The sequence below is a fragment of the Lissotriton vulgaris genome, chromosome 3_1 (assembly GCF_964263255.1).
Source record: "Lissotriton vulgaris chromosome 3_1, aLisVul1.2, whole genome shotgun sequence".
NCBI lineage: Eukaryota > Metazoa > Chordata > Amphibia > Caudata > Salamandridae > Lissotriton > Lissotriton vulgaris.
The window spans coordinates 670,868,173-670,889,622 of record NC_141689.1 but is presented as its reverse complement, the minus strand read 5'-3'; the positions used below and the strand labels follow the sequence as shown (position 1 = coordinate 670,889,622).

The 21,450-nt window shown below is 48.3% G+C and overlaps 1 protein-coding gene across 17 annotated transcripts in view; it reads right to left on the bottom strand.

Annotated features, from left to right (window-relative positions):
- Positions 1–21,450, bottom strand: part of PPIP5K2 (diphosphoinositol pentakisphosphate kinase 2) — a 1,400,407-nt gene that overhangs the window by 551,725 nt on the left and 827,232 nt on the right. For all 17 annotated transcript variants that reach the window (XM_086960990.1, XM_086960983.1, XM_086960987.1 and 14 more), the window contains exon 21: positions 16,091–16,205. In XM_086960990.1, the coding sequence (XP_086817116.1) occupies positions 16,091–16,205 (115 nt within the window). The remainder of the gene's footprint in view (positions 1–16,090; positions 16,206–21,450) is intronic.

The window sequence follows — 21,450 nt, the reverse complement described above, 5'->3', positions numbered from 1 at the left end:
AATTGCCCAGCCCTGTCACTCTCAAAACCAGACATACAGGAATACACAACCTAGCAGAGGCAGGTTTGAATGGGTTGACAAGCAAATACCCACTTCATAAAAGTGGTATTTGCAAACACAGAATACTAAAATAAACTTTACTAAAAGGTGTATTTTATTATTCTGAGTTCAGGCATACTAAACCCAAATTTCTACCATGTTCTCTGAGACAGTTAGGATTATAAACTGTAATAACTCTAACAGCCCATTCTGGCCTATGGAGAACAGGTAGCCTTGCAATAGTGAAAAACGAAAATGGCTGTAATTCACTATTTGGACATGCCACACACATCATGGCTTGTCCTACCTTATACTTACAATGCACCCTGCCCTCGGGCCTACCATAGGGGTGACTGATATGAAGAAAAGGGAAGGTTTAGGGACTGGCAAGTGGGTGCACTTGCCCAGTCAGCATGACAGTAACAGATTGCACGCAGGCTCTGAAATGGCAGACCTTAGACACATTTTACAAGGCTGCTTATGTGGGTGGCACAGCCAGTGCTGCAGGCCCAGCAGCAGCATTTGGATTACACGCCCTGGCACACTCAGTGCACTAGACTAGGGTCTGACAAGTAAACCAAATTGCCAAACATGGAATCACTAATCCATATATCAATTTACAATAGGGAGCACTAGCACTGTGCTACTGGATAGCAGTGGCACAGTGCCCAAAGCAACTAATATCAGCAAAAACACGAGGCAACAGCAAAAATGGAAGGGAGATCCACGCCAACTGTGCCAGGTCTAACAACGGCGTTTTGACCTGCGAGCTGATCTATCTTTCTGACTATCTTTCTGTGTGTTCAGGGTTAACTCAAGGTAAGTACGGTGCTGCAAGAATGTCGATTGCCAGACTGAGGTGAGAGGTCACAGTCATGAAGTGAGCAGTGACTGAGCTCTCACTGACGAAGCAAGAGGACCCTCACGTCACGTGCCAAGCAATTTCTTTGCATTTCTTTCTCATAACATCTCAGGGAAAGGTTTTAAATGACGATAGTTTGACACACCCCGAATCTGCAGCAAAGTCTGGGTCAAAATCCTGTTCATTGAGTGTTTGGAAGAACCTATAAAACTGTTAGCAATGATGAAGGGAGCGAAGGGGAAGAAGCTTGACGGCCAAGCTGTGCATCCTGAAAAATGGCAATTTATTTCACCTGATGCACCTGTTTCTTCTTGGTTTATAAATCACAGGATAGGATGTGCAACCAGTGAAACCAGGTACGTGCTGCCCCACTTAATCAAATTTCCCGTCTGTGCATGACACATTTTTTCCCGTCTGCAGAATAACATTGCGCACTTTAAGGAACCTGTCTGTATAGGTCTCTTTCCATTTTTTTACTTTCCTGCACGTCTGTGCAATAATAAAGAATGCTATTATAATAAGCAATGTTTAACATCGAATAAATGTCTGTGCAATGCATAACATTCTGTGTGCGTCTCTTTCCATTGTTTCACTTTCCCGCCTGTCTGTGCATAACATTTTTTCCGACATTTTTTCCCGTCTGTGCAATGCTTAACATCGCATTAACGTTTAACATTACATCCATATATCCATCCATCCATCCATCCATCACACATCCGCCCTTCCATCCATCTACCCATCATTCATCCACCTACCTTTTCACACATCCATCCATCCATCATTCATTCATCCATCCATGCAACCTTTTATCCATCCATACATCCACCCTTTCGTCATTCCATCCATACACCCATCTTTCATCTATCCACCCTTCCATCCATCCACCCATCAGTCATCCACCAACCTTTTCACACATCCATCTCGCACTTTAATGAACCCGTCTGTGCGCGTCTCTTTCCTTTTTTTCACTTTCCCGCCAGTCTGCAATAATAAAGAATGCTATTATAATAAGCAATGCTTAACGTTGCATTAACGTCTGTGCAAATGCTTAACATTCTGTGCGCGTCTCTTTCCATTGTTTGACTTTCCCGCCCATCTATGCATACATTTTTTCCTGTCCGTGCAATGCTTAACATCGCATTAACGTTTACATCGTAAAGGTGCGTTGTTCTGGCTTACGTTGGTATGCCTTACGATGTAAACTTGAAAGCGTTGCTGTGCCTTACGATGTACACATTATTGCGATGTCCTAATTGCGTTGTAATGTCATCGCAAACTGATCACTTTGTTGCGATGAGTGTTCCGCCATCAGCGCGCCAGGGTGGCGTTTAAGTAAATTTACGCTACGTCATCCCGGCGACCACGATGCTGACGATGGAAGCGGAGTCGACTGACATCACCTACCGACGCGCAGGGGTACTGCTGACGAAAAACTTTCTGGATACAGTTGGACGCCTGGGGATATTCTAAGGTAAGGAATCTATAACTAACTATTTCTTTCAGATTGGCAATAGAGAGTCCATCAATTTTTCAGAGAAAGAAAATGCAGAATTGCTCTACTTGGCTAATTACCTGACTTATATGACTTTGGATTATGTGTACTGTGTTTAGGTTTTTAAATAAATGTCAATAGAAAATAGCTGTAATGCAAATGGAGAAAAAAAAACGAACAATAATGTAGCTATAATTTGTTTTAGTGGTAAATAAGGGTATTGGAAGTGATCTAAGTTTCAGAAAAGGTGTGAATCCATTACTATACCTCATCTGGTTGCTTGCCTACTCCTAAGATCCATGTAAATCCAAAATCTGACCCTCCAGGTTTTCGGCGAAAAAGGAGTGGTGAAAGTGGTGCCCTGGCAGGGGTTCATACAAAGATGTTAGAACATCCCAGTGAGAAATACGACCCCTTGCCATGGGGCTATAATTGGAGCTGTGCTTCCGTAGAGATGTAGAAACTTTAGGCATGCCTATTTCAAAGTGGAGTGCTCTGCTAAAACAGGTTCCTTTGATTTAATGCTGAAAAGGAATGATTACGAGTACAATAAAGTGCCGTTAAAATTCAACTTGTGTGCTGCAAAATTTGCAACTCTATGCCGCAATATCCTGGGGGAGGTTGTTTATCATTATATTCCACAAAGATTTTGTCTGGCGCCAACCCAGACCATTCCAGGCACTGAAGCACTGCATAGTAGAAAGTATGTTGCAAAATGTTGGGAATTGAAAAGATAAAAATGCAATACTGGAGGATTACAGTTAAATAAAGTGCATAAATGGTTATCATTTAATGCAGAGGTAATCAGTTTAAGACTGAGATACAGGAATATGCAAGAGCAAACAAATATCAATATGAATTAGCATGCATACATAAGAGGCACTCTGTAGTTTTATTGAAATTGTTAAATCTACACAAATTCTATCTTTAGCCCACTGAACGTCAATCTAACTTGGTTGCTATTTATTTTATTTATTTATAAACAATGCAAGGATATACGCTTTTCTAATGGTGAAGTCCATTACAAAATGCATGCTATAGGCAGGTGATACATTTTTTTAATGTGGAAAATGAATAGTAGTCCATAATACCTCTTAAAAATAGGCATAATACTATTGAATAAAAAGGCGAGATAGTACATCTGAACAAGTTACTTACTTTCAGTGACCTCTCTTGCGGGTGGGAATTCCATCTAACTACAGATTCCTTCCAATTAGAATATTCCCAGGCGTCATACTGGATTGGGAGCAGTGCTCCTGTGCGCCGGTAGGTGGCATCGCGCGACTCTACATCAACTCCATTCCGCTGCAGAAGTGACGAACAAGCCATTTATAAGTGCTACTCGTACGAGCTGACGTCAGTTTCTTCTGGAATCTTGTCAGTGTCCTTAAACAAGGAGCCCATCAGCAAATCAAAGGACCAGTGTAAGGAATCCTAAAGCACAAGTTACTACTTGTGTAATGATATATCTGTAAGAGACATTAGTTAGTGATAGATTCCTTACCTTAGAATATTTCCCAGGCGTCAGACTGGATCAGGAAAGTTTTCTGCTTAGCAGTACCCCTGCACGCTAGTAGGTGGCGTTGTGCGGCTCCGCGTCAGTCACTGCGAAGTGAGCGCTGAGATGACGTCACGGAGACTACTTAGGCGCCACCCATGCGCGCTGTCGTCAGTTCTGTACAGGACTTCCCGCGCCGAAACGCAGAGCCATGCAAGAGACTGGCCACTGGTGCATAAAACTAGGGCCCTAAAAGGGGGATGACCTTAACCCTGGTAATCAGTTCACAGAACGGGGAGAATGGGTGGGGCGGTAAGGAATCTTTCACTAACTAATGCCTCATACAGATATATCGTTACACAAGTAGTAACTTGTGCATCTGAAAGAGACACGTTAGTTATAGATTCATTACCTTAGAATACATACCCCAGAAATACCAACCCCGGTGGTGGGTCTGCGAACAGGATTACACCAAAAAGTCACGAAGCACAGAATGGCCAAAGAAGCCGTCTCTCCAGGCCTGACTGTCAAGGCAGTAGTGTTTGGTAGACGTGTGCAGCGAGGCCCGCGTAGCTGCCTGACAAATGTCCTGCAAGGGAATGCTGTGTCCCAAGGCAGTAGTGGCTGCAATCGCCCTGGTTGAATGGGCACGCACCCCCACAGGAGGCTCCTTCTTGGACAAGGAGTAACAAGATTTAATGCTCAGAACTCCTCACCGGGAAATGGTTCGTTTGTGCACAGCCCAACCTTTTTTGGCACCCACGTAGCCAACAAAGAGCTGATCATACACCTGGAACCATTGTGTACATTGCAGATAGAAAGCAAGCGCACGTTTTGGGTCCAGCCGGAGGAGCCTCTCCTCTTCCCTGGAAGGATGCGGAGGCGGAAAGAAGGTGCGCAAAGTGGTGGTCTGCCTGATGTGGAAGGGAGTGACAACCTTTGGCAAAAAATAGGACGTGTCCTCAAAACCATCTTGTCCGGATTAACAGAAAGGAAAGGAGGTTTAGAAGAAAGAGCCTGGAGCTCACTCACTCTTCTGGCAGAGGTGATAGCTACAAGGAAAGCCATCTTCAAAGTGAGAAAACGTAAATGACAGTTATGAAGAGGCTCGAAGGGAGCGCAAATAAGAAAAGTCAAGACCAAATTTAAGTCCCATTGAGGCATTATGAAAGGCACCGAAGGGAACTTGTGTGTAATGCCTTTAAGGAAACGGTTAACAACCAAGGACTTAAAAAGAGAAGGCTTATCAGGAAGCATCAGGAAGGCGGAAACGGCAGAAAGATAACAGTTGATAGTGCCCAGAGCAGAGCCCTGCTGGGCCAAAGACAGAAGAAACAGAAGAACATCAGAAAGAGGGGCCGAAGGGGGGTATACAGCTTTTGCTGTGCACCGTGCCACAAATCTTTTCCATCAGCAGGCGTATACCATTTTAGTGGAGTCACAGACTTCGTGAGGAAGATCGAAAGGTGTCAACTGCACCGCGCAATCCCCATGCATGGAGGTGGAGGCTGGACAGGTTTGGGTGGAGGACCGCCCCCTGCTGCTGCAACAGAAGACCCTCCCGAAGAGGCAGATGGATCAGGGAATCGATGCTCATACTAAGTAGCTTGGGATACCAAACTCTTCAAGCCCAGTCCGGAGCCACAAAGGTGACTTGGGCTCAGTCGCGCCTGATCTTCTTCAGCACTCTGGGCAGAAGTGGTATGGTGGAAAGACGTACAATAGACCGCAGCTCCACTCGCGATGAAAAGCTTCTCCGAGCGAGTGCCGCCTTGGAAATTCCAACACACAGATCTGATGACATTGCGCGTTCCCTTCGGTGACAAACAGATCTAACCAAGGCTCTCCCCACTGCAGAAAGAGACCATGTGCCACGTCAGAGTTTAAAAACCACAGTTGATGGACAGAATGCAGAACAATGTCATACATCCACCTCACTACAGAGATCTGGGCCTAAATCCATCTTTTTCTGCACTCCACACCACCCAGTGTCAGACATGGCCATATGCAAATCAGCCTTGACCTTGTGCCTCATGGGAACAGTCCAGCCCGAACTGCCAAGCCATGTACCGGTCCAGGGAAGACATGGCTAGGCAGTTCAGGCTGGACTGTTCCCATGAGGCACAGGGTCAAGGCTGATTTGCATATATCTGAACTGGGGTGGTGTGGAGTGCAAAAAGACGATGGATTTGAGCCCATATCTCTGTACTGGGGTGAATGTATGACATTGGTCTGCATTCTGTCCATCAATTGTTATTTTTGCATTTGTCACCCTAGTGGGAAGGGTATGCTCAGACGTGAGTCCCGTGCTCTCCACACCACTGGAGTCAAGCTATCCTGGTTGAAGACGGCGGATAGCCAGAAACCGGTCCTAGGATGCTTAATTCCGGTCCAGGGAAGACATGGCTTGGCAGTTCGGGCTGGACTGTTCCCATGAGGCACAGGGTCAAGGCTGATTTGCATATGGCCTGCCTGAACTGGGGTGGTGTGGAGTGCAAAAAGACGATGGATTTGGGCCCAGATCTCTGTAGTAGGGTGAATGTATGACATTGTTCTGCATTCTGTTCATCAATTGTTGTTTTTGCATTTCACACCCCAAGCGTCTGCTCTGACGTGAATACCGTGCTCTCCCCACCACTGGAGTCAAGTTATCATGGCTGAAGACGGCTGATAGCCAGAAACCGGTCCTAGGATGCTTGATTCCAGTCCAGGAAAGATATGGCTTGGCAGTTCGGGCTGGACTGTTCCCATGAGGCACAGGGTCAAGGCGGATTTGCATATGGCCATGCCTGAACTGAGGTTGTGTCGAGTGCAAAAAGACGATGGATTTGGGCCTAGATCTCTGTACTGGGGTGAATGTATGACATTGTTCTGCATTCTGTTCTTCAATTGTTGTTTTTGCATACGTCAGAGTTTAGACGCCATTCGTGATCCACCATGTACCGGCGGCTGAGTTTGTCCGCTCTGGCGTTCAGAGAACCTGCCAGGTGTTGAACCAACAATGTAATGCCTTGATGTTACAGCCATGTTCAGAGGCGCAGAGCCTATGGACAAAGGGTCCAGGACCCCATCCTGCCCTGTTTGTTGCAATACCACATGGCAGTGGTGTTGTCTGTGAACACCTGCACTGCATTTCCCAGGACAGAAGGAAGGAATGCCATTAGAGCAAGCCGGATCGCCCGCGGCTCCAGAAGGTTGATATGGAGCCCATACTCCGCCGGAGACCAGAGGCCTCTGATCTCTGCCTCTCCCATGTGGTCTCCCCATCCCAGGAGGGACGCATCCATCACCACTGTGTGCTTTGGTTGGGGAAGGGAGAGGCATCTGCCACTGACCCAATCGCGGTTCGCGAGCCACCACTGCAACTGTAGTGCAGCGCCCTCCGAGATCTAGACGTGATCGGACAGGTTTCCCTGATGCTGTGCCCATTGGAACTTCTGGTACCACTGCAGAGCCCGCATAAGCCATCTGGCATGCGTCACCAGCAGGATGCAGGAAGCCATCAGGCCCAGAATCCAGAGGGTCATCCTGAATGAAACCCGGGATAGAGGCTTAACGAGTGGAATCATAGTCTGAATATCCCGGACTCGCTGCCCGGGAGGATAAACCCGAAACAGTATTGAATCCAGAACCGCTCCGATGAAAGGGAGCGTCTGAGAGGGACTCAGGTGCGACTTCGGCACATTGATGGAGAACCCCAGGAAATGCAGGAGGTCGGCCGTAGTCTGAAGGTGGGAGACGACTGCCTAGGGCGAGTCAGCCTTCAACAGCCAGTCGTCGAGGCAGGGGTAGACTGACACCCCTGACCTGTGCAGATGAGCTGCGACCACCGCCATCACTTTCATGAACACCTGAGGGGTGCTGGGAAGGCTGAAGGGGAGCACGGCAAACTGAATATGCTCCTGGCCTACCATGAACCGCAGGTAACGCCGGGGGGCCGCAGGACAGGGATGTGAAAATAAGTGTCCTGCAAGTCCAACGCTACCATCCAGTCTCCAGGGTCCAGGGCAGTCAGGACAACAGTCAGTATCTTGAACTTCTCCTTCCGGAGGAAGCGATTGACGTCCCGGAGGTCCGAGATGGGGCTCAAGCCCCCCTTTTCCTTCTTGGGAACCAGAGAGTAGTGGGAATAACAACCACTCCCTACTTCCTGATGGGGCACGTACTTGATGGCCCCCTTGGCCAGGAGGGACGAGACTTCCTGACGGAGAAGAGCCAAATGAGCCCCTGACATGCGGTGGTACTGAGGTGGCATGGCTGGAGGGGTGGACAGAACGGGGAGCGAGTAACCTTGGCAGATTATCTGCAGCACCCACTTGTCCAATGTGGTTTCGCGTCAGTGGCGGAGGTGGTGAATGACCCTGCCCCCTACCGGCGTGGGGTGCCCCCTGAAGCTCGGATTAGGAAGGCTTGGAGGTGGAAGCAGCGGGGTGGAGGTAGACTGACCCGCCCGTTGGTTACTCGACCTACCCCTGCGGAAGCCACGTCCGCAGCCACGGGGAGGCAGGTTCTGCGCAGGCTTTGTGGAGGAGCACGCTTGGGCCTTCTTACCATGGCCACGAAAAGATTGAAACACAGGCATGGCAGGGCTCTTGGTGGAAAGACCTAAAGACTTGGCCGTGACCCGTGAGTCTTTAAAGAGCTCCAGGCCATTGTCAGCCTTGTCGCCAAAGAGGCGAGAGCCATCAAAGGACATGTCCATGAGCAAGCTCTGGACATCAAGCGAGCACCCGGTAGACCTCAACCAAGCATGGCGGCGCAACGCCACAGTCGTGGAAATCGCCCTGCCCAAGGAATCAGCCGTGTCCAGACCACACCTGATGGCAAACTTTACTGCATCCTTGCCCTCCGCAATCGGTTGGGAAAACATGGCCTTGACCTCTTCAAAACACTGAGGCTGGACCTCTGCTACTAAATCCCACACTGCGTGGGAGTAATGGCACAATAGGCAGGCGGTATTAACCGACCGCAACCCCAAGCTGGCCGAGGAGAACAACCTCTTGCCATATTGGTCCAGCGTCTTAAGAGTCCTTATCCGGCGGAGCTGTGGGAAAGGCACTCTGTGAAGTCGAGGCCTGAATGACCAGGCTCTCAGGCGTGGGGTGAGTGGTCAAGAAGGCAGGGTCACCAGTCACAGGGTGATAACGCCTAGCGACGTTCTTATCCACCAGTGCGCCCCCGAGGCCGGCCGCAAGCAAGTGCCCAAGAGGACTTTGGTAAGGGCCTCATTGAAAGAGAGCAGCGGTTCCGACGACGTAGATGCCGTTTGGGGCACCTCCGTAAGAAGGTTAGTCTTCAGGGTCACCGTAGGGAGGTCGAGATGGACAGCCTCCGCAGCTCGACGCAGCACCATAGTGTAGGAAGCACCCTCCTCCATAGTAGGCGGAGAGGAGGCAAACCCTGGGTCAGAAGACACAACAATCAAGTTCACCCGCATCTTGAAGGTCATCCACCCAATCCTGCTCGGAGAGGGGGCAAGCAACGCCGGGAATGGTGCCGGGAGTGGCCGAACCGGAGCCGCATCCCAATGCGGATCCCAGGTCGGAACAAAATGGTCCGAGAACCGGGGCAGGGGCAGGATAAACGGCACCTAGTGCGTCGCTGGTGCTGGGGCCGGGCCAAGGGCAGCGCCAGAGCCAGCAGTGCTGCACCTTGTGGCGCCGGAGCCGAGGGCGCTGGATCCACTGGCTCTGGGGCCGGCGCCAGAGGAGGTGCCACCGGGCCAACAGGATCTGGACACTGGACCGCGGGGCCCGCAGGCGCGCCGGTGGGAGCCCGAGGCCTAAACAGGCGGTCCATGGCAGCAAGAAAACTCTTGCATTTATTCAGGAGTCTCTGAAGGACCTGGGAATAGCGGGTAGGCCGCGGGACTCCCAGGCTCCGGAGGAGGCGCAGGGGTGGAGCCCCTGTCCCCCTCGTCTGCCTCCGAGGAGCGACGGGGGGCCGTCTGAGAGCGAACACGCTTCTTCGACTTCATCTTGTGACGTCGCTTACCGGAATCTGAAGGTGAAGACTTAGAGCCCGAGAAGCGACGGCTCCAGTCCTGTGAACGGCCACTAGAACCGGAACGGCGGTGAGAGGAGTGCCGGACCTCCAGCAACTTCCGGCGCCGCTCCTGCAAGGCCTTCGGATCCATGGCACGGCAGTCCCGATAGTTTCGAGAGTCATGTTTGGTCTCCAGGCAGAAGAGGCAGACATCATGGAGGTCCGCCACCGACTTATAACGGTGGCATGGCCACTATATGTATCAAAATGGCTGACCGCACTTACAAAGGCTAGAGAATTGACTCCGGGGTTTGTAGGGGGTGCACCACTCATGCTAGGCACACTCATCCCTTATAACCTAGCACCCTGCCTTCAGGATTGAAAGGTATGCCTTAGGTGTGACTTACAGTTTTTAAGTGGAGCTACCTAAAATATAAGGAAACTTATATCTGTCGTAAGAGGTGCTAGCATCGACTCACACAGGCTTCATTGGCAGGCCTGTAGTCACAGTTTGAGTGGTATCTCAAGGTTGGCATAATACATGCAGTGCCAATGGGAGACCCCTGGTGTAACTATGCCCTGGTTACCTTTGTACCATATACTAGGGACTTGCATGGGTACACTAGCAGTCAATTGGGAAAGTACCAAAGTACTTGCCAATGTGAAATTTAGGGAGAAAGCAAAGTAACTGGGGTCCTATTTTGCAGGATCCCAATCAGACTAGTCATAAAACAGAATAACACCAGCAAAAAGTGAGGATAACTATGAAAGTAGATCCTACTTTCCGACACCTGGGGACAATTCAAAAGTTAAGGAGTCTGTGTCTAGGTGTCTCTATCACATGTCCCTCGATGACTGCTTGGTCCTGGAGCAGTGAGGATCCAACCCAGACTCTCACTGTTGGTGTTTGGTGCAGGGAGTCCGGTAAACCGGGGGTTGTTGCTGCACGGCTTCAGTTGGCCCTGATGTCTTCACACTCTGTGGGGAAACAGATTGACCTTCCAGAGCATGAGTACCTTCTCATGGTCGACTGTGGCGTCGGTCAGGCCAGGGAGCTGCGAGGCAGTGGACCGGTCTGTGCTTGTTGGTGCCTGTAGGTTGCAGGAGAGTAGCTCCTCTACTCCAAGGGAGACTGTAGGCAATTTTCGAAGTGCTGGCAGGCTATTCAAGGCTTTGGCAGTTCTCCAGCTTATAGTTTGAGTCACTCTAACACAACTGTCGAGAGAGGGCTGAGGACGGGCAGAGTATTGAACTGAATAAAACAGCTCTGCTGTATTTCTCGAGGCAGCGACTCTTCTTTGTGCAACTCTCTTAATCCATCGAATCAGAGTTCTTGTCTCTTAGTTCCTAGGCCCTAGATTCCAGGGGTACCACCTACTAGGGACTTTCAAGGATCCTAAAGGGGTGCCAACTGTGAAACAATCATACAATTCAGGGAAAGAAAACTGGCACTGGGGACCTGGTTAGCAGGAACCCAAAACACTTTCAGTCGAAATTGCATTAGATACCAGGCAAAAAAAGGGGGTAGAGTTCTGCAACAGAGTCCAGCTTCCTATACAGATTATCTAACCACAGATTGCACACATACTGCACTTCCTAGCTGCCTGACTAGAACTGTAAAATTTTCATAGCAGCTATCTAACATGCCATTAGGTGGCATTGTGAGCTCAGTTTCAGGCCTGCACTGCCAAATGTGATGTCGGGGCCACTGTATGTGTACTACCTATGCGCGTTGATGCAAGTTTCTTTTCGATCTTTTGCAGAGCAGTCACACATGGAGACATAGAAATCAGAATACACCAGAGTAAAGTCCTCTAATTTTGGGACTTGCAGGTAGAAATATCCATCAGAAGAATCCATTCCACTGAACGGGGAAGAGGAATGGTTGGTGAGTAATCAGCAGCTAAAGTTGCTACTAGTAAAGGCATTACCAAAAGGTAAGTACCTTGTTCTTCTTATGGATTATACTAACCACAGAGTCCTCACAGCACCACCCCAGGTGGTGGATCTGTGGAATGACTCAGAGCAGGAAATCCAATGGGACAGATCAGGTGAAGTGTCCATCCTGCCAGACCTGGATGCTGAGGCAATAGAGCTTTGTGAACATGTGGCAATAGAGCTTTGTGAACATGTGGAGGGACACCCAGGTAGGTAGCTGGCACAGGTCAAGACACTTGGTACTTGCAAAAATGTTACCAGAGGCCACAAATGTTGGTCTCTGATGTGAACAAGTGCGGCTCTGATGCCAACAGGGTGGTGGGGTAGGGGTGCTGGTGGCACGGTAGGTTTAGGGGAAGCAAAGCTTATACATATAGTGTCTGATATGCACAATGTGAAACCAGAATCTTAGGAAGAATCTCGGCAACTCCACTTAACAAAATTGTGCTATCCTAGTCAATTTCTTTATTTCACTTTTTCTCCTTTTTCTTCATTATCATATATGAGGACCTCAAAATACATGCCTTGAGGATGTGTGCTGTAGAAAACCAACTCCTTTGCTTGATTTAATAAACTACAATGCTGCTCATATATAATAGAAACCCAAGCCACTCACAGAGAGCACATAATTATTATTATTCTTATATCAGTGCATTGAGAAGTATTTTCTTTAAGTGATAGAACATTCATTCTTCTCCCCAGCCTAACAACAATTCCAATGGTGATCTAAGAGGCAATTCGGCTGACTGAATTGCCGCTTATTTCACTATTGGTATTGGTGTCAGGGTGGGGTGAAGAATGAATGATTCTAAAGTCTTATTTGAAAACTTGAAACACTAGTTACTTGGTTTCTTAAACTTAAATTAACCTTTAAATACATGCTTGCCTGTTCATTTAACATCTTTATAATGTTAGTGCGGAGGCAAGTAAACAGCAGCTCAGTGCTGTTGTTGATGAGGGGGCCACATGTAAAGGTCAGGAATGCCACATGCGGCCCCCAGGCGGTACTTTGAGTATCACTGTCCAAGACTGTCACACTGTGTGCCAGAGCAGTTGTGGCTGCCTTTGTTCTGGTAGAACTAGCAAGTAAGTCTTGTAGGAGTTGCTTCTTGGCTAGCCTATAGCACATTTTTATGCATTATACAATCCATTAGGAGAAGGTTCTCTTCTGTACTGCTTTGCCTTTTTGGCTCCGGATAAGCCCAAAAAAAGCTGATTGTCTAATCAATTGTCTCTTGCCCGAATGATGTAAAAAGTGAGGGCACTCTTAGGATCAAGAAAATTGAGCCGCTCCTCTACCTTGGACAGATGAGATAAGGCGAATCAAGACAGCAGAGTAATGGATTGCCCTATGTGGAAGTTGTGACAACTTTTGGCAAGAAAACCACTTTTGCCCAGGGGATAAGTCTGTCCACAATGAAATATGTGTAAGGCTGCTGGATGGATAAGGCCTGGAGTTCACTTGCTCATAAAGTAGAGGAGACAGCAATGAAGAAAACTGTTTTAACGTACAAAAAGCTTAAAGAACAGCTGTGCATCAGTGTAAAGGGAGTGCACATCAGGTAGGTGTGAACCTAATTGAGGTCCCACTGTGGCATAACAAAAAGGTGTTGACTGGAACGTGAGGATCGGCCCCTTCAAGAAAAAAATGACAACCAGTGATCTGAACCGCAGTAAGGACGAAAGATAACCCTTCACTGGGATAGAGAGACAAACAATAAAATGTCAGACAACTTTGCTTGTAAAGGCTGAATATCACAGGAAGAGCACCAGACAACAAACTTCTCCCAGCGTGGTACATATACTGTGTGCTGGAAGGATTTCTGGCTTTTTGGAGAACACATTTACTTTGAGGAAAAAATAAATTGAAAACCATCAGTTGTCACCGCTCAATTTCCAAGCATGGAGGTGCAGGTTGAGCAGACTCTGAGGCATGACCCGGCCTAGTTGTTACGACAGGAGGACCTCCCAAAGGACATCTGAAACCGAATTTATGCTAGCAGCATGAAGTTCCGGGAGCCACAATCTCCTTGCCCAGTCCAGAGCCTCTAGGATGACTTGGGCCTGGTCTTTCTTGATCTTTTTCAATACTCTTGACAGGAGAAGTGGAGGGAAATGGCATATAGGAGTCCCAAGCACTAGTCCGAGTGAAAGTCGTGTCTGAGGAAGAACTGCTTTGGGAACTCCAACAATCAAAAGCCTGCACAATATGTGTTTCAGGCAGGGCAAATATATCGAACCAGGCTTATTCCTACAGTTGGAGGACACCCTCTGCCACCTCTTAGTGTAACTGTCATTTGTGATCCACTAAGCAACACCAGCTAAGCTTGACCGCTCTGCCAATTAAAGATCCTGCCAGGTACAGAAAGTCCTCTGATCTCCACCTTTTTCAGATGGGTTACCCAATCCAACCATGATGCATCCATCCAGAACATTAGCTTTTGGTGGGGGTGGTGGGGGAAATGGGGGGGGGGGGGCTTGATCAGCAATCACTGCAGGTCTTCCGCCATCTTATCCGACACGTGGATGGAATGCAAAAGGGTCCTGAGCCCACGGAAACTTCCGATCTCACCGACGAGCCTTCATGTACCACTTGGTGTGTCCAAAAGCAGGAACCTGGAGACAAAAAGGCAAAGAAGCCTCAAAGCCGCTCTCACTGACACCCAGGTCAGAGGTTGAAAGGCCAGGTTCATTGCCTGAATGTCCTGGACTCACTGAGGGGGAAGGAAAGCTTGGAGAAGCACCATATCCAAGATGGCTTTGATGAAGAGGAGCTGTTGTGAAGGAGTCTGGTGTGATTTCCGCACAATTATGGAAAAGGTTAACAATTTCAACAAGTTGGCCCTTGTCTGAAGGTGGTTTACGATTTTTTGAAGTGAGTTTGCCTACAGCAACCAGTCGTCGAAATATGGGAAGGATTTCACTCCTAACCTCTGCAATGGGGCTGCAACCCCCACCATCACTTTGTGAACATACAAGGTGCACTGATAAGGCCAAAGGGGACCACCGAGAACTGAAAGTTCTCTTTGCCTACCTGAAACAGCAGTGTACATTTTAACTTGTCCTTCTGAAGGAAGGAGTTGAGAGGGCGAAGATCTAGGATCGGGACGAGTAAAGGGAATAACAGCCAATCCCCATCTTGGATGCTAAGACCCTCTCTATGACTCCCTTGGACACAAGAGAGCCTGAACTACTCCTAGTAGTATGGACAAATGGTCCTCCACGAAGTGTTGTGCTGTGGGTGGCATATCCGAGGAATCTGACAGGAAGGGCAGAGACTGACTGTGTTCCACATTCTGGAGCACCCGTTGGTCTGATGAGATCCTCCTCCAACCGGGGAGGTGAAAGGTGATATGACCTCTCATTATGCAATTTTGTGCTGCCGAAGGGGATTCAAAGAAGTTTTGTAGTAGCTGGGAGAGGAGAGGCTCATGTTTGGGTAGATCATTAGCCATTTGGGACCTGGATGCGGGCGACCTGATCCACTGCCTATATCTCACAGAACCGAGAGGCCTATTGCATTGCCTCTGTTAATATCCCTCACGAAGCCTCAAAAAGGGTGCAATTGTTGCACCGTCAGAGTGAGCCCAAAAAAGCATGCCATTGCCGTCCTGTCTTTATGATGCTCTAGGGTCGAATCCACGTGATCTCCAAAAAGAGGGGTCCCATCAAAGTGCATAATCATCCATGACTGCTGGACGTCACTGGAGAATCCATTGAAATAGATCCAATTGTGGCATCTAAGCACCAGGCTAATTTGTCTGTTGCTCTACCCAGACAATTGGTTGTGTCCACACCCAATTGAATGAAGTACTTTGCTGTGTCTTGTCTAACTTAAATATGGCATTGGAGGTTTGGTCTTTCATCATCTGAGACCCTAGGCAAAGCAACAGCCATCATGTCCCATAAAGCCAGAGTTTATATCCCAATGAGGGAGCTGGTATTGAGGGACATGAGGGCAAGACTGCTCAAAGAGAACATCATTTTGGCAAATGCCTCCATGAATTTAGACTCTCTTCCTAGAGGGGTGGTGAGAAATGCATTGGGGTCCAAACAGCTGGAGGGGGCCCTGCACAATATTTACATCTTAATTAACACCAAACAAAATGCCGTAGGACACCAAACTCTTCTGAATCATTCAAACAAATCGGTTCAATCTATTACACAATACTCGTCAGTTTCCAATCGCTGGATTGCAGTGGATCAGTTGTTACTTTCAAATGGAGAAGCACATTCCAATAATGTATCAAAGAATGTGTTGATACATTCTACTTACATCACATAAGGCACCAAATCGAAGTATTGAAAGTAGAGAATGCACATGGCTTTCACTAGTGAAATATAATCGTGTTCGTACATGTCGTTCAGGAGACATAACCCCTCTGGAGTACCTGCAATAAAACAAAATCACACATCAAAACATGAGAGAGAAGTATCTGTTCCAGCTAATTTTACTTTTAAATTATATCATGGCCTAAAGTGCTTTATGAACAAGTGACTTACCTTTGGTAATACCTTATCAGGTAGAGACATAATCTAGCCGCTGATTTCTTTTCTTTGAATTTCCAAGGCGTCGGACTGGATCGGAAGATTTTTTTTTAGAGCAAACCCTGGTGCGCTGGTAGGTGTCATCGGTCGGTTCGGCGTGATGTCATCGGCGCCGTAGTGACGTCCACATCACCTATATAAGCACCGCCTTGGGAAGCTGACGTCAGTTACTTTTCACGACTTTCCACGCCAGGACCACAGAGCCACGAAATGCACTGACATTGGTGTGCTTTTGAACAACAAGGGCCCTGTAAGGAATAAGAAACCCTAGAAACCTTCCCACAGTGCAGAGAGAATGGGTGGCTGGGTAAGGAATCTGCGGCTAGATTACGTCTCTATCAGATAAGGCATTACAGAAGGTAAGTAACTTGTTCATCTGATGGAGACATAGATGCTGCAGATTCTTACCTTTGAATAGATACCCATGCAATACTATTCCCGCAAGAGGGACAGCAGAGAACTTATAACAGAAAATCCGGGGGCGCTAGAGATCGCCAGGCAAGAAGGCTGCACTTTAGTGCAGCTCCGCCCGGCTGATCCACAATCCGCCTAATATCGGCATTTTATTGAGGCATCCACGTTTCTTTTCTTCTGACCAGTGTGCAGTGCCATCCCTGCTACAGATTGAGCCAGGAAGGGTGGCTGGCGAACGTTGAGGCGCACTGAAAATCGTCGAAGTGTGCTTCGCTCGCAACGGAGTCAAGATGGCCGCTTGAGCTGACTGCGGAAGGAGCCCGACCATTAACCAGCGCTTTGCGGGAGGAAGCGGCAATCCTGTGCCTGCACCCTGTAATTGTGTAAGTTGGCTGCCCTGAGCGCTGACTGTGCTGTGTGCAGGTGGGAGAGACTGGCCTATTGTTGCGGGCGGAGTTGCAATCTCTCCTCGCTGCGGCCTACTCGCTGACTTGGTAGTGCTGACCACACGCTGCGACTGGGGGACGCTGTGAGGTCTGTTGGCAACTCCTGACTCTGGAGGTGGATGCACATCGGCGCCCGGCGTGGGCTGCGGTAGGTGTGGCTGGGGTTCTAGGTGGTGGTCCACTGCCTACGGTCAGCGTGTGCGGCTAGCGTGTGCCTGACTGCGTTCGCCGCTTGGAGACCCCCCCGCCCTGGAGATTACCTGCATGCTGAGTTGGCTGCGTCACGGCGGCGGGGAAGATTGTTTTTCGTGCTCTGGCCGGCCCCTCTTCCCTTGCTCCGTTGGCCTGGAGGTGTAGGCCCTGTGCTGCTTGGCGGCTGGCTTCTGTCTTGATGTGTTGACTGGCTCTGAGGCAGTGCATTGAATTTGGCGGCCCCGGGCTCACCTCTTCTAGTGCCTGGGCCCCTACTAACACCGTGCCTCATGCCTGAGGCCTTTTGTGGAGTGCATCATCTCAATACACTCATATTGCAGGGTTGGAGTGCTGATACTGCGGGGTCCTGGCTGTCTCCTTGCGGACCTGTGAGTGCATTAATATCCCTTGGGGGCCTGCTGAGTGACTGGCCCGCTCATCCCAGCCACTTATATCTTGGTCCTTTGTGCTGCGTCTGGTCAGAATATGGGAGCGACAGCATTGTGGAATATTACTAAAGGGCCTGGAGGTGTTTATTGAGCCGTTTCTGTTTCTACCTGCCACCTTGAAGATTGAACCATTGGATTTCTGGGGAATCGCTGCTCTATGGTAGAATCGCATCTCAGCCTCACACAAGAGTGTAGCACTGTGTATATGGTGCGAATATGGTAGGCCTGATGGCAGCTGGCCTATAGTTGTACACTCACTGCACTACACTACCGGGCCACTTGCTCAGGGGCTGCTGTTCTTGTACACCCCTGGGTGGATGTTGATATCTTGTACACTTACCATGGGGAAGCCAGATAAGTGGCAGCACCGCCTCACATATGAGGCACAAAAGTCGGGCAGGGCGCAACAGAAAGCGGCCTCTGACTCTGAGGCGGATGGATAGGGAGACTGTCCACCTAATCTGGAGTCCACGTTGCTGACCATGCAGAAAAGTCTACAGGCTATGGAGAAAAGTACGATTACTTACCTTCGGTACCAATGTATCTGTTAGAGACGTTGTCTAGCTGCAAATTCCTTAACTTAGAATATCCCCAGGCAAGAGACTGGATACAGAAATTTTTTGCAGCAGCACCTCTCCGTGCCGGGGGACGGCGCCACATGACCCCGCCCTGACGTCGTCCACGTACGTGACGTCAGCGAAGTCATAAAAGTCCCTGACGTCAGTTTTCTTCATAGAAACTTTTCTGCTGCACAACACGATGTCACCAACCAAAAACTGTGAAAGACTGGGAACAGTGCGAGAAATTAAAAATCCATGAATAAATGAGGAGGATGGTGGAAGACACCATCTTAAAGACAAAATAGACACTGCCTACACATATAAGTGGAAGCTGTGAGAAAGAGCCCTGCAAGCTAAGCAGAGGCCCTTCCCCAGTGCAACAAGTGAACATCTCAACAGACAGAACTAGACTGATAGTTCCATGTGGAACTGTGCCGTCCAATAAGAACGGAACACAGAAAGAACAGTCCACAGTAAGAAGAATGAGAAGACTGGCCTTTCTCCTCTAAAAACAGAGGTAGGAAAACAGAGCACAACCGACCCTCAAAGAGGATGACCAAAAGGAGACCAGTGTTGTATATGAATTTAGGACCCTAGTGTAATTTTCCGATTCATGCCTATATATAGGTATAAATCACCTTATCCTTATATAGGCATAGAAATCTTAACCATATTAAGACATAGCTTAAGTAGTCCTAATACGGTTTTGCTACTTCCACTAGTTCTGAAAATCTACAACGATTTCTTGGAAAAACCTGCCTTCAGCAGTCAGGGACTTCCCCCTGCATGAATATTGATTTATCAAAGACCTAATGGAGTTTTCAAAGAACTAGGTCTTTGATGACGTTATTATGTCCAACCTTACGTCAAACTCAGCACCTTCAAGGTATAAATATGCCCACACTTGCCCAAACAGACACACAGTGGTTTGGAGCAGTTCGGCTATCTACTTGCTCGACGCCCTGCTACAGCAAGGGCTGAAGGAAGCCGACCCTCCAGCAGACGCACTGAGAGAGACGCTGTCTTTTCTCTTGCCGAGAAATCCAGCTCCAGTGTTTCCAACCTACCCTTGCGGGTGTTGCGAAATCAAGTCCTGAGAGAGAGATACCAGGCCTCCTTCATTCTAAACCAAGAGACGGAACTGATTAGACCCTTCGACAATTCTTGGAATAGATTCTTGGCAAAAAAATACTGAAACTAAGCTACACCTCACTTACTTCTTCCCTTGTACTAGACCTAGGTTAGGTACACCGGGGTAGGCGTATTTTAGTCTTTATTTATTAATGTATGTATTCTATGTATTTTATGGCTTAGAAACCATATCATGCTTTTACAGTATCCATCCATACTACTATTATAAAGGGAGAGCCCAAAACTTTGAGGCGGGTAATCTCAAGAAGTACAGCACCAATCACAACATCCAATACAGCATTGGAAAGGACAGCTGCAGCAAATGGACATAGGCTATACAAGTGGCCACCATATACATTACAAAGGTAAAAGAACCTTAGGGGTAAAGTAGTCCCTTGGGGGCGTAGGTGTTGTGCTGTCAGCGATGGGTGCGGCAAACAAACCTTCACAGGACTCCCTTGTGGGCGTGGGCATTGTGAGAGGGGTGTGGACAAACAGCAAACAGCAATATGTGTGGCATTCACGGGGCACGAGGCGAGCCATTCCCCGTCATTAGTGGTACAAGCGAAAACGGCATTGTAAACTAAAACATTCACGTAACACAGTTGTGGGCCTGGCCGTTGTCAGAGGGGCGTGGCAAAACTTGAATGGGCGCGGAATTCACGGGGCGCACCTCGTCGACGTTGTCACAGGGGCTTGGACAAACACCAATGGGCAAGGCTTCACGGGCCGCGGTATTGCTACGGTGCTCAGGCGGGGGCTCAAAACACTCACACTAACAGCGGGGAGCACAAGATTCACTTATTGCTCCGGTGCTCAGGCGGGGGATAAAGCAACTCAGCCTACCAGCGGGGATCACACCCTTCGCTTTTACCACTGCACAAATTGCTCAGGGCCTCATGCAAGGTTTGACAAAATAATATTTCACATGAAACAAAAAATGTGGCATACCGTGAGATCTTACAATAAATTTTGCTTGCCTATTACAACCATTTGCACACCTTCTATTTCAGCCCCAGACAACGTCGGGACGGGCTGCTAGTTCTTTTATAATACTCTTCGTACTGTACGCATTGTACTTTGCAACCAGTATTCCGATTGTAGAAGTTTATTTCCTCTGCATGAGAAAGAAGACTGTTCAATAAATACCCTTTTATTGAAAACACCAGTCTCTCTATTTTCTCTGCACCTCTGGTGAAACGAAGCATGCACGATTGACTGAGTAAATGAACTATCTATTGTTTCCGCGACTCTAGAGATAGATTTCTTATTATTGGGAAATAAAGTTGTCATGGTTATGCAGTTATCAGAAACTAATCCCTTCTTGTGTATTCGAGAAAGTTTCTAGTGACCTCTGAGCTAGCTGGCACTCACAATTAAGTCTAGTATATTCAGTAGAGACCTAGTCGACTTCAGTCCTACATCAAATCTATAGGATATACTATTTCAATGCGCAGAGCCTATTGGGAATATAGGAACTACACTACACCAGGACCCAAGGTAGTAGAGCAGACGGAAGAGAAGGGACTGGCGTGGAAAACAAATCTCCTTGTGAATCAAAGGCACCATATAACAGAAAAGAAGTCCCTCAGCAGAGGTTAAATGTATATGAAAGCACCCATGGGAGTGCAACAATCTGAACCCCGTTGAGATATAACCCAATGACAACTGCAGAGAGAAGAGGAGTACACCACTAGACAAGGTCCTCGCAGAACGGGGAGGCTGGGTAGGCGTTAAGGAATATGCAGCTAGACAACGTCTCTACCAGATACATTGTTACTGAAGGTAAGTAACTCTTACATCTGATAGAGACATCCAGCTGCAGATTCCTTAACTTAGAATAGATACCAAAGCCATACCCCAAAGGGAGGCGGGTCTGCGACAGGACAACAGAAA